The sequence below is a fragment of the Cetorhinus maximus genome, chromosome 14 (genome assembly GCF_964194155.1).
Source record: "Cetorhinus maximus chromosome 14, sCetMax3.hap1.1, whole genome shotgun sequence".
NCBI classification, from domain to species: Eukaryota; Metazoa; Chordata; class Chondrichthyes; order Lamniformes; family Cetorhinidae; genus Cetorhinus; species Cetorhinus maximus.
Window position 1 is genome coordinate 50,456,758 of NC_135892.1, and position 14,367 is coordinate 50,471,124.

The following is a 14,367-nucleotide window of genomic DNA, read 5'->3' on the forward strand; positions in this document are numbered from 1 at the left end:
TCTTAAGCTGAGTAAATATTATTGGAAAGAAGTAATTTTTTTTTGATCCAATGAACTATTGCAAAACATTTCACTGAGCAGTTATGTGGAAGGTTTAAAGAATGTGAGAAAGGCACATTGGAAGAGGAAGGTTGCAGAAGACATTTTAAAAATTCTTTCTCATTTCATTATGTGAGTGCCGCTGACGAGGCCAGTATTTGTGGTCCATCCCTAATTGCCCTTGAGATGGTGGCAGTGAGCTGCCTACTTGAACTGCTGCAGTCCACATGGTTCAGGTGCACCCACAGTGCTGTTATGAAGGGAGTTCTAGGATTTTGACCCAGCGACAGTGAAAGAATGGCAATATATTTCCAAGTCAGGATGTTGTGTGCTTAGAGGGGCACTTGCAGGTGGCAGTGTTCCCATATATCTGCCACCCTTGGTCCTTCGAAGTGTTAGAGGTCACTTGTCTGGAAGGTGCTGTCGAAGGAGCCTTGGTGAGTTGCTGCAGTGCATTTTGTAGATGGTACATACTGTGCGTCAGTGGTGGAGGGAGTGAATTTTGAAGGTGGTGGATGGGCTGCCAATCAACTGGGCTGCTTTGTCCTAGATGGTGTTGAGCTTCTTGAGTGTTGTTGGAGCTGCACTCATCCAGGCAAGTGGAGAGTATTCCATCACAATCCTGAATTGTGCCATATAGATGGCGGACAGGCTTTGGGGAATCAGGAGGTGAAGTTACTCGCTGCAGGATCCCTAACTTCTGACCTGCCCTTGTAGCCACAGTATTTATATGGCTGGCCCAGTTCAGTTTCTGGTCAATGGTAATCCCCCAGGATGTTGACAGTGGGGGATTGTGATGGTAATACCATTGAATGTCATGGGGGGATGGTCAGATTCTCTCTTGCCGAAGATGGTAATTGCCTGGCAGATGTGAGGCGTGAATGTTGCTTACCACTTATCATCCCAATCCTGAATGTTGTCCAGGTCATGCTGCATGCTGACACGGACTGTTTCAGTATCTTGAGGAGTTGCCAAAGAAATATGTTTTGAGGTTGCATGTGCAGGAATGGAAAGGGGTAATAAGATGGAGAGGGAAGGGAAAAGGAGACCGCCCATAGTCTGTGGCCCTGGAGAAGATAAAGTATGTAACAGATGAGCAAAGATTGAAAATCATTTCCCAAATGATGCAGCTTTTCTAAATAGTGACCTTGTGAGATGGTATTTGAATATTTTAATTTGAGAGTAACATGACTAGCAGTGTAGTCAGAGCAAAGATTTGCAAATGGATCTGGATTTAATGAGTCATAGTTCAGTATTTCTTTTTATAAGCCTAAAAATGAAGAAGTAAAACTTCAAACTGTCTTTCTGGCTCTAGCTGCAGTTTTTAAACTAGTGATTAACATGAAAATGGCTGCTGTCACTCTGTTAGGACTGATTATGTGAGTGGAAACAGTTTTGATTATTTTTCATTTGCAAAGGCTTAATTTACATAAGGTTTTAATAACATTCAAAATCAGCAGTGTGTGCTGCAGAAACCACAAATAAAATGGGATCCTTTGGACTAGCATTCTGAAAAAAAGCCTCATTTGGCATTGTACATAAATGTGGGGAAGGGACAGGTGAGGGAGGTTGAGCAAATAGCCTTGAATAAAATGTTTTGTTATTCAATACAAAAAGCTAAATCTTAACTTGAATTCAAATTTGTTATTTGGGCAACAAAGGGTAATGTTCTGCAGTTCTACACAAAATACATGGACATTCACTACTTCCACTAAAATGGGGGTTCCTAGATAGCTCCATAACAACTTGGATCTTTCACTAGACTTGTAGGTAAGATTTTATTTTGTGTATTTAATTCCTCAAGCTAATTTTTAGTGATATAATTTCCTCCATTTTATAATTCAGGTTAAGTGCCGATAAATGGCCCGCTCCCTCAAGATACCTGTGTTCCTTCACTTTGTCTCCTTCTCTCTCTCCCTCTCTTCACTCTCGCCCTCTCTCTCTGTCTACTCCCTCTCTCTCTGTCCTACCTCTCCTGGCTCTCATCCTTGCCCTCCCCCATCCCTTTGCAATTACCTCACCTTTGCATTATAAACCCTGTTCCTCGTTTCAACCCAGATTAGACAAGATTGGCAGCTCAGCATCCCGACATTGCTCCAGTTACAGTATGGAGTAGCATGATGGATACATCAATATGTTACATTACCTGTATGGTTAGATTTTGTGGAAAATATGACTGATAGTGTAACAAATTTATGAAATTTGACACCTGGAATTCCTAGCTGCAAATACTGACTAGTCTTCCTCTTATTTACAGCTCTTACACTGATGTTGAAATGAAGTTCAGTGTTTTAGTTAAACAGTTGGAATATCAAGAGTAGCTTTATTAATAGAAAAGCCCATGAAAATGAAGGACACACTAGAAACAAAAATTTAACTAACCCATATTTTTTCTATTTCTCCTTCTCCCTGTATATTTTTTGTTAAAAGCATTTATTTATTTCCCGTGTATCTAATTTAACCTTTTCTAAGTACTTTCTCCTTCAAATTATATACGTATTGTTGAAAAAAAGCGACATGTCAAAGCTTTTCGTCTTGCACTCATCAGGACATCTGGCAAGAATACCAATATAAGGGGAAAATAACAATTTATACTGTATGCGAAGAGAGTGCTGATTGGTAGAGGCGTTGCCATGAAGAATGCTTCAGTGATGGTGACTGACAGTTAACTGCCAAGCATTGTTTGAAACTTAAACAAGGCAGCTTGACCCTGATTGGCCAAAGCATTGCCCTGAAGAATGAGTCAGCGAATGGCTGATGGCTGTCACTTATTTTGTTTAGCTGAAACAGGCGCAATGTGTGTACATGGTCTTTCTGTCTGCAAAGAACAGGGTCCTGTGTATAAATATATGTAGCTTCCAGTACATGCAAATGTGCCACACTGCGAGCCCGACTGACAATCTTAAATTGGTTGTCAGCGTAATTCATAGCAAACTGAGGATTATTTAGCAAATGTTGCCCAGTTGTGGAATCACATCTAATGTTGGACACTGTGTTTTGAGTTTTGCAAACACGGGCTGGTTGGGTATGGTCAGTACCCTTCCCGTTGTTTGATATGATCCATCAGTCTTTTGGATGTACGACTACATACCTAGCATCACACTGGCACTGAAATTCATATACCACATTACTCATTTGTGAAATAGGCAAAACACTTTTTTGGCTTGACAGCAGCATCCTGTTAGTGGCGAATATCACTTGTATATCACTGCATAGTAGCAGCGTGAAACAGCTAGCTTCACCTGTTCCTCAAATTTTTGAGATACCTTGCCCTTCTAGGGTAGTCTGAGGAAGGCTGGGCACTTTTCAGGGCCGAAAGGGACGGCCTTAGGCCTGTTCGTGAGTTTGTTAAAGTGAGACACAGTCCCACGATCGAGCGAGCATTTATGTGAGATGAGATTAAACAGATTGGTAATAGGGTTACTAATTTATGCCGTGCCCTACATTGTGCTCGATCTGAGGTGCGCAAATTTCTTTCATTTTTTGATTTGATCTGCTTATGCCGCTGTGTTGCTTCGATAGCTGACCGCTCCATAAATTGTACCCGTTTGAAACATATCTGCATCATAAACTCACTTAAGCGGAAGCGGTTTGGCAATGCAGTTAATGATGCCACTAAACATGTAACAAATCTCTCTGACCATGCACTGTCAGAAAGCGAGGAGTTTCTTCTTGCACATGGTTTCAATTTTGGTGTGCCTTCATCCCAAATCAAACGCGAAGAGGTATTTGCTGAGTTCAAACTTCTCTGCTCCCAACTATCCCACCACAAACCAACGTCCACTGAAGACGCTGAATCCTTGAAGGTGCGCCTAGCTTATATATTGCATATTGTAATATTCTGAACGAACGTTTGACTTTCACATTCAACGCAAATCTCTTACAATGTTGCGAGGCCTTAAGACCAACCCGGACATACACATTAGTAAACCTGACAAAGGGTCGGAATAGTCATCCTTAACAAGTGTGACTATATCAACAAAATGCACGCCATTCTTAATGATGGGTCCAAATTCGTATCCATTGGACCTGCCGCTCAACATGGCCGGACAGCCTTGCTTGAAAGTAAGCTTTAAAAAAAAAGCTTGCTGGACTTGTGTAAGAGCGAGGAGCTACCATGTGATATATATATGACAAGGTTCGTCCTCATGGGTTGCTACGTCTGCATATGAATAGGCTGCCCAAGACAGCACAAAAGTGATGTACCTTTACGCCCTATCTTATCTATGACTGGTTCTGCACACCATGAATTGGCAAAATGGTTGGGTGAATTGTTGCAACCAGTTTTGACCATGTTTTCCACATACACGGTGAAGGTGGTCTTCACATTTACGAAGACCATACAGGACTTCCATATTGATAGCAACGCTGTGTCCATGTGCCCATTTGACATTGCTAGCCCACTCATCAATTTTCCACTTAAGGAAGCCATAGATATTTGCGTTCCAGCACTATATCATGGCGATCTAGACCCACCACCATTGCGTGAATCAGTATCCATTGAACTTATGAGCTCAGCAACTCACACAGTTGAGTTCAGTTTCAATGACATGGTGTATGCCCAAATAGATGGCGTTGCCATGGATCCCCTCAAGGCCCAGCCCTCGCAAACATCTTTATTGGGTTCCATGAGAAACATGTCTTTGATGGAGTGACACCTAACCTCGTACTCCTTGCATATTTCTGACATGTAGATGATACATCCGCTATATTTAAATCTGCAGCTGCATGTAATCATTTCCTTACATGACTTAATGGGCCCCACCCTGCATTCAAATTCACCAATGAAATGGAGCAGTCAAATGAACTCCTCTTCCTTGATGTGCTAGTTGGGAAATTTGCCAGGGGATTCTCTACCACGATCTACCACAAGCCTACCTTCAATGGTCAATATATGCATTGGGATTCTTACAGTTGCACATGCTATAAGATTGGTCTTATTGGCAACCTTGTAAATAGGACCCAAGCCATTTGCTCACCATGCAAGCTTGGCGCTAAAATAGGGCGCATCAAAGACATCCTGCGGGATAATGGCTACCCTGATCAGATCATTTCACACTGTATTTCACGCGTTATTACCCTGGAAGGGTGAGGTATCTCAAAAATCTGAAGAACAGGTGAAGCTAGCTGTTTCACACTGCTACTATGCAGTAGAGACATAAGTGGTATTCGCCAATAACAGGATGCTGCTGTCAAGCCAAAAGGACATTTTGCCTATCTGTACAAATAAGTAATGTGGTTTATGAATTTTAGTGCCAGTGTGATGCTAGGTATGTAGGCCTTACGTTCCAAAGACTGGCAGAGTATCAAAAAGCATGTCTCTTCTGCTGTTCATAACGGGCAAGGTACAGACCGTGAATTACCTGGAAAAACTCAGCAGGTCTGGCAGCATCGGCGGAGAAGAAAAGAGTTGACGTTTCGAGTCCTCCAGTGAGGACTTGAAACGTCAACTCTTTTCTTCTCCGCCGATGCTGCCAGACCTGCTGAGTTTTTCCAGGTAATTCTGTTTTTGTTTTGGATTTCCAGCATCTGCAGTAGTTTTTTGTTTTTAACTAAGGTACAGATCGTACCCAACCAGCCTGTGCTTACAAAACTCAAAACACAATGTCCAACATTAGATGTGATTCAGTGATTAGACGATATTTGCCAAATAACCCTCAGTGTGATAACCAATTTAAGATTGTCAGTCAGGCAGTTAACTGTCAGCCACCATCGCTGGTGCATTCTTCAAGGCAACACCTCTACCAATCAGCATCCATTTGCTAACTAATCAGCACTTTCTTCACATACAGTATAAATTGTTGTTTCCCGTTTATATTGGTATTCTTGCGAAGTCTCCTGATGAATGCAAGATGAAAAGCTTTGACATGTCTCTTTTTTCAACAATACTCAAGTTCTGTACTACCAAATGACTAAATGATATAAGATTAAAATGCTTTGTGTTGCCTTGTTTATTCCTGATTGCTGCAGTCCATTTGGAGTTGGGAACAAATTTAGCAGAACTGGTTTTTCATTTCAAATATCTTTTTGATCATTTTAAAACTTACAAATGATAATTTTATGAAACCATGAATGCAACCAAGTCACTTTTTTATTGAATTTAGAAGCGGGTTGCCACAGAAGCCTGGCAGCACCTGGACCATTCTGCTATCGCAAATTGAAGTAATGTGTGACGCGTGTAAAATTTCAGTAGCTTTAAATCTTGTCCTTCTTCTTGTGATAAACATGTACAGTGAATAAATCCAACCCCTTTACCTCTATTCCAAGAAAATAAATTTCAGCTATGAGTTGGGACTTTTTGAAGGAAATGGAGAAACAAGCTGACTTAAAAAAAGAAGCAAGGAATTACAAGGCAGTGAATCATCAAGTGAGAAAATGTGGAAGGAGTAAAGTCAATTAGATTATTAGGCCCATTTGTTTTGATATTTCTGTACTGGTACTCATCCAGTTTTGATTGCGTCTTACACCAACTTGTTGTACTTTACTAAATCTGCTCTCTGACCCCAACAGTTGAATTATAGAGCCACAAAAATACTGGATCAATGATCCTGCTGCTAGGGTTAAGGGGCCAGATGTAGTAATGTGAAGAATGCTGGGTTGCCAGAATCTGAACGAAACAGGTGCCAGTGTAAAATGCAGTTCTACAGTTTATATTCAGTTCTATTGCAAACTGCACCCAATGCATTTAGACTTTTCAGAAAACCTCCAACAAAGTTTCTCCAAGGTTTTCCTTTCAAATCTTGCATCATGTAATAAATGTTCATTACTGGTTATCCTCCTTGCTATGACATTTCAAAAGACACTTTTATCTTTATAATCCTCAATTCTGTTTCTAACCAGATACGCATCTAACTTTGTTTAAAATTAATTCGTTGTCACAATGTTAACTTCTTTACCGAGGTGTCTGTCACCTATCTTTTTTTTGGAAGGTGTGAAGGAGAAGGGAATTTGTACTTGTCTATGTTATCTATTTTCACTCAACATTTTAAAGTATTCACCTTCTGTCCAATGAAAACGAATATCATAGTAAGAGCAAAGCTTTCCTAGTTTTCTGTCTGAACTCTGAGATCACAGCTTTTTATTTTCTTTTAGCTATCTATATTTTGTGAATGTCAAATCAAAATGTTAATTTGAGCATTTATGTTGGTTGCATTTCTGGTTTATAGAATGAAGCGTGGAAAGAGTTTATGGAAATTATTTTTTAAAGTAATACTTTGTAGTTTGGAATGCACTTAGAACTCTTTATGTGTTTGACAGTGCTATATTATTTCATATGCATTGCCTTCATTGTGATTCTTGAGATGAGACTATTATAAAACATTATCACTTGCCAAAATGTTTGGATAACTGTGGACTGCTCTTGTGGTTTATATACAGAATTTTGAGTATATTACTGTTGTAACACAATCCCAGCCATAGGTTTTCTCAATAATTTGAAATCTTAGGTGTTGATATTTCTGGGATGAACTTATGCATTGGCTTCTCTTTGGTCATGGGGCGTAATTTTAAAAACAGGCTGACTTTGTACTATGTAACTGGGTGAACCATGGCAATCTAATTATTGCTTCAGGTTTGATCACAAGTTCCTGCCTTAGAGCATTTGTACAGCTTCCTTTACTGATCGCATTTAACATTGCTGTTCTTACTGCAGCTAAAACCAAACTCTCATACTATTCTGGTCATTCCAAGGTTACTGCATAAAATTGAGCACTAATTAACATAAGACTTGGATGAGATATTCAAGTATCATACTCTGTGTTTGACAGACAACAAGGAAGCTTTTTAACAAAGGATGATATTTTACAACTTAAAGAAGTCTACAAGTGGATAACCCATCCTCTGCTTTCTGAGGAACTGAATGTACCTGTGGATGGAAAGGTAGAGTATTTGTCTCCAGAATTTCAAGATGAACTTTGGCAATGTTTATTTTTATTACAATTATGGTTTCAAAGTTGAATATGTTAGAATGTGAAAATGTAGTGCAATGCATTATAAAGTTAGATTTATAGAATAATTGTACTTTAACTATTGGAATGCTAAATTGATTGCTTTTCTAAGGAAAAAAATCTCATTCACTCATGAGAACATTTGAGAATTATCCATATTTTGAAGGGAAAAAGGTATAGAAAACCGATGACTATTTTAAATTCTATTCTTTTAAATTAAAAGTAAACTGATTTTGTTTTATCTTTGATTGTATGTGGTTTCCAGTGTTTAGTTACTTTTCTGAAATGGTCAATCAAAAGCTTTGCCTAGACTATAAAGATATTAATTTTTTACTGGAGGATAAACTGCCTTTGTTTCAATACTAGAGCTTATTTGAAGTAAGTGTGGTCTTTGAGCACCCTGAAACAGATGGGGATTGCCACTTTCTGTAAGTTGTCCTATTTATCATTTCCCTGCTTGTTGTTGAATGCTAACATATTTTTGTAATTTGTTTATATAATGACCCACTTAATGCCAGTGGCAAATTATCACTTGCAAAATTTATGTGAGAATAAATTATGCTCCCTTGCATTGTGAGTACTGTATCAAGTTTCTGGAGTGCTTGAAAGGACGTTTGACTTTCACTTTTTTGTTGTATCAGGTTTTGTTTATGAAAAATAAAATCTTTTAAGATATACAGTTAAGGATGTGTTTTCAGCCTAACATCTCTTATATCAGATGAGTTTTTACAGTCTCAACCCAGATGCAAGTAGTCAAATCATTCATGTAAACTACGAACGAGAGTGGTCCCAGAATGACTTTGTGGAACACTGCTTTCTAACTTCCTCCAATTTGAACAACTACCCTTTACTCTCTGCTTTCAGATTGTCCCCTGACCCCACAAGCCCTAACCTTTGTCATGAACCTACTGTGTGGTGTCTTATCAAAGGCATTTTGAAAACCAAAGTATATGACTTCTACATTAGCCTTGTCTACTCTTTCTGTTATCTCTTTAAAGAGTGCTATTAGAATCCATGCTAATTATTTTTTGTTCTAATTTCTGATTTTAGGTGCACGCTTTTTGTATAGATTCTAGTATTTTCCCTGTCACTGATGTTAAGCTGATTAATTCACAATTCCCAGACTTTGTTCTATCTCACTTTTGTATTTGGAATCAACATTAGCTGTCCATCAGCCCTCTGGCACTATTCCTCTTCTATAGAATCTATGTACATATAAAATAGTGCCTCTGCTATCTGCTCCCTAGGCCAGGATTTTCTGTGCCCGCCAGCGTCGGGCTTGTTCGGGTGGCATGAGCGGACAATATGGTGAGAAGGCCAAAAATCAGTTTCACGATGCCGTGAAACCAGATTGCGGTCATCCGCTCCACCTACTGATGGCGGGCTGCGTTCCCCACCATTCGGACATCGGGAACCTCATTGTGATCCATCAACATATCACTTGAAGTCTCAAGCATAGTGCAGCCCGCCAAGTGCACACATTATGTATGCTGTTGTGAAACATGTCGATGTGTTTTCCCGCCAACGGGGTCAGGCGATCCAGATTGGGGGATGATTCCAGCGGGCAAATCGGAACCCGCCCGCCATCAAAATGGCGTGTTTCCTGGGAACGCATAATTAATATGGCGGGTTTGGAACAATATGGCGTGAAAAGCCACCATTGCGGCCAACACCCGCCCGCTACTGCACTCGGTGCAAATCTGGGACATTTCCACTCCTGGTCGTCTTGAGCACGTATAAGTGCATACAATTTGGACATGGGGTTTTATGCTCTTTTAGTTTTGCTATTTTGTCAATTATTTTTCTCCTTTTCTATCCCAATGGGATTAATATTCTTTTTAAGTTCATCCTATAGTGAAGCGTTTTTTTTAATCTTCTTTAGTAAAAAAAACTTAGTGATTTAGTGGGCGGAATCTTGTGCTGGCAACGGGGGTCTCAGAGACTCCAGCTTCATATCTTTCCAGGAAGGCCAACCAGTAACATCTGCCCATCGGGTAGTTGACAGGCCATGGGTGGGCCATTCCATGGGATCAGGATCAGGACTTTAATTTTCTTTTTCTTATTTATGTGTCTATGCAATATTTTATTATTTTATTTAATACTCCTTGATAATTTGATTTTATAATTTCTCTTTGCCTGCATGATGGTGCCCCTTTTAACTTCTCCCCTAAGTATTCGTATTTCTTTTTGACCTCCCCTCTCTTAGTTTCAAAATACTTTTTGTACCCTGCATGTCTTTTTATTTTGGTTCTATTTTCCCTTTAGCTCTTTATTCATTCATGTTTTCACATAATTAGCTTGTTTTTGGCTTTTAGTGAATGTGTTTCTTTTGAAGTCTATTGAATGCTGTTTTAAAGATTTCCCACAGTTGTTCGGTCTGTTTATCAAGATTTTCTCCCAGTTCGCCTTCTTTAGTTCCATAGTCATTCCCTCATAATTTGCTCTTTGTCAATCTATTACCTTATTCTTTGTCCTATTTATGTCACTCTCAATCCTAATCTTAAACCAGAATTACCTTTTAAAATTAATACTGGGCAGATTGCAGTGGACTGTTAAAATACTGCGCCCTGCGGAGCATAACCGAAGGTAGAGAATCACACTGCTCTGTCCTGTGATCCTCCAAGGGACATTGGAGACATTACTGCTATAAGAGCTAACTATCAACAGTGCATGGGGAGAATTTTCTCCCCATCGGGGAGGTTGTGCTGGCGCACAGCCAATTGGCACCCCCGATCGGCTGGATGCCACCATTTTACGTGGGTGGGCCAATTAAGGCCTGCCCAGCGTGACGCGCACCTGGAAGCGCTGAGTGCTCCCTGTGCGGGTGGGAGGGATGGTTGGGGGGGTGGGGGGGGGGGTGGGGGGGCGGTTGCCTGAGTCGGGGAGTGCGCTCTTTCACGCATGCGGGTGAAAGAGCGCACAAAGGTGCCTCAGGGAGATTACTTTCACTTATAAGACATTGAATAAAGGTTAAAAAAAAAATTTAAGGACATGTCCCTTCATGTGAAACTGAAATTTTATTAAAAATTTGAAAACACTTTAAAAATGTTCATGAAACTTCATCCCGCCTGTGGATGAGGTGCCATGAAAAATGCGAAGGCCGCCTGGGCTCTTCGCCTGCCTGCCAACCTTAAGGTTGGACAAGCAGCTCAGTTAATTGCTTTGTTGGCTTTTTAAATGGCTTTAATCGGCCTTTGACAGTTCGGCAGGCGCGCAGTCAACTCCGGTGCCCGCCCGCTGAACTGAAAATCTAAATGACATGTGGTGACGTCGGGAGGCACGCCCGACATTACTGGGTGTCATTTTACACCTCGGCAAGTGGGGCCTGCTCCCGCTCACAGAGCCGAAGATTCTACCCCATGAGTTTCTTCATGATATAACCAAAGGGGCCCATTACCTGCTACACCTTTCTTGGGTGCAGTCATATTTCAATGATACTTAGAGTCCAGTTGCAAATGGCATGCCTCTTTAATATGTGGAAAATGAGTTAATGAGCTTTGTCAGTTGGCGACGTGACTCAGGGTTAATTACCAGCAGCAATTTCAATAATATGCAAAGTCATCCTCTACAAAATGCAAAAATAGGAGCTTGTGTATCTCAGAGATTAATCACACATTGCCGCTTTTACCCTTGTGGCTTAAGTGTTGAGGACTGGTTTTGTTTTGTTCACTGCAAATACCCCAAACTACTGTAACAACAAGTGATCCACGAAGCTTTTTACCTTTCATGTCACACTATGATTTGCTGTTAGATGTGCCAAGCTGATCTTGAGGGAGAGAAATACCCTAAATGAAGCACACTACTTAATATTAGTCATTTTGTTAGTGAATAATTTCTTCTGTCTTTTGAGCTTTGAATGCCTGGTCACACCTGCTTCAGAACCTTGGCACTTTTTGGTAGGTTCAATAATGATGCCTTGCTGAAGTAAAAGCAAGATGTTTGGGGATCAGTATGGCACTCGTACAATGCTGCAGCTTCTCATGACTATATGTTGTCCACTCTGAACTGAAAGTTATACAGACTAACTTACAGTGGTGGGTTGAGCCGCTCTTGCAAGATTTGGAAATGGCCACACAGCTCAGATACTGTGATTTTGTTAGATTTCCTTTAATCTTGATATTTATTACTGACCTAGGGCCTCAACATGTTACAACTTCTTTAGATCAACAAATGCTCCCTATAAGCAGCATGTGTGCGCAACTGGCCAGCAACCCAGATGGTACCGTGCTGGCCACTCACAAGTTGTCCCTTTTAAGATACTGCATGTGCATGGCCATGCAAAAAAATTTAAAGATACTGCACATTCAAATGAACAGGCCGTATGTGACTAAAAAATTTAGAGGGGACATTGGCATCGATGAGCTGCAACAATTATTGTTGATAAAAGCAAAAATCTGTGGATGCTGGAAATCGAAAACAAAAACAAAAATACCTGGAAAAACTCAGCAGGTCTGGCAGCATCTGTGGAAGGGAGCACAGTTAAAGTTTCGAGTCCACATGACTCTTCAACAGAACTAAGGAAAAATAGAAAAGGGGTGAAATATAAGCTGGTTTTAGGGGGGGTTGGGACAAGAGAGCTGGATAGAGGGCCAGTGATAGGTGGAGATAACCAAATTATTGTTGTGTGTGTAAGCACATATTTGTAACTCTAATAAAACTCTAAACACTTCCCTAAATATCATCTATGCTGTAATTAACTCTGTGGGTGAGGAAGCAATCCATGGTACTTCTCCAGGCTATATAATGACTTACAACACAGGTCCAAAAATCCCATGCTCACCTGAAACTTGAATCACTCGTGGTAGAGAAAATAAAACTGGAAAATCAATGTATGTACTATTTTCTATCAATAAGAATTCTGCTGACCTTGAACTTTTGAGATTGTGTGATTAGAATGTCAGTGTTTTAAGTATATTGCTACCTCATGGATTTTAAAGGAAAAATTATAAACTTAAGCTTTAAAGCTGTGATTTTGTTAGAATTTTCTTAATTGTGGTATTTATTATTAATCTAGGGCTACTGTGTGTCGAGACTGCTTTAGACCAACAAAAAACAAGCAGGTAAAGTTTAAAGCCATTTTTGATGGTTGGCCTAAATTAATTCAACATTTTTTTTTCAGTTTTATTTTTATTTAGTTGCATCCTAATGATTTAACAGTGAAAATGCTGGCCTCAAATACTATTGGTACCAACTGACTCTGATTCACTGCTTCTGGATGCTGTCTAAAAAAATTTCATTTGGGAGTAATGTTTCAATTCTGATAAAGGGGAATACATCTGATAGTCATTCTATCTTCCATTAGTTCATTGGGAAGGCACATTGTAATGATTGTGGAGGTATTTGTGGCCTTGGCTACCCTGCTTGCTCTTCTGAAGAAAGGAAAACTGCAAATGAAGATAATTTTATGGGTTGCTTGGCTGATGGCCGTCAATCAGAAGGATTTGCTATTCAATAAGACAAACTAAAACAGAATCGAGCATTATTCTTGGAATGTTTATGCACACCCTACTTTGGAATTCAGAATTTTTTTCTAAGTGATTGTCATTTTGTTTGGCATATATGAAGCCTGTGTTCCAATGAGCATTTTTACTGTGTTAGTCATGGTAGCAAATCTTGATAATTTGAGAGATAAATAAAAAAGGCATGAATGCGGGATATCTGATATAACACAAAAGAGCTGGAAATGTAAATTAATCCAACCTGCATATGAAAGAAAAAGGAGAGTTGTTTCAGCTGGGATCCCATCCTTCGAAGGTGCAAGAGGCTATGGAGTAAGAAGATGGCTGAATGTGTAAGAGGAAAGTTATCCTGAGCTGAATTTTTGTTTTGATCTGTAGTTGGCTTGAAGCTACTGTATTATTTGAGCTTCTCAGCAATTTTAGTCAATTTATTAGCCACGTGCAGCTTGTATTGTCAAAGTTTTCTGGAAATTGCAGTTATCTAGGATGAACATCAACCTAGGCTTTTAGGAGCATCTTAAGGGAGGAGAGCGAAGTAGGTAGATGAGGAGCTTTAGGAAGGGAACTCCAGAGTTTGTGTCCAGGCAGCTGAAGGCATGGCTGCCATTGTTGGAGTGATTAGAAATGGGGATGCAGAAGATGCCAGAACTGGAGGAGTGCAGAGATCTTGGAGGCTTGTGGGGTTGGAGACGGTTACAGAGATTCCTTCGACAGCACCTTCCAAACCCGTGACCTCCACCACCAAGAAGGACAAGGGCAGCAGATGCATGGGAACACCACCACCTGCAAGTTCCCCTTCAAGCCACACACCATCCTGACTTGGAAATATATCGCCGTTCTTTCACTGTTGCTGGGTCAAAGTCCTGGAACTCCCTCCCTAACAGTACTGTATGTGTACCTACACCACATGGACTGCAGCAGTT

At 40.2% G+C, this 14,367-nt stretch overlaps 1 protein-coding gene across 6 annotated transcripts in view; it reads left to right on the plus strand.

Annotated features, from left to right (window-relative positions):
• Window positions 1-14,367, plus strand: part of pus10 (pseudouridine synthase 10) — an 80,578-nt gene that overhangs the window by 40,291 nt on the left and 25,920 nt on the right. For all 6 annotated transcript variants that reach the window (XM_078556900.1, XM_078556902.1, XM_078556904.1 and 3 more), the window contains 3 exons: window positions 7,806-7,917; window positions 8,352-8,413; window positions 13,000-13,045. In XM_078556900.1, the coding sequence (XP_078413026.1) occupies window positions 7,806-7,917; window positions 8,352-8,413; window positions 13,000-13,045 (220 nt within the window). The remainder of the gene's footprint in view (window positions 1-7,805; window positions 7,918-8,351; window positions 8,414-12,999; window positions 13,046-14,367) is intronic.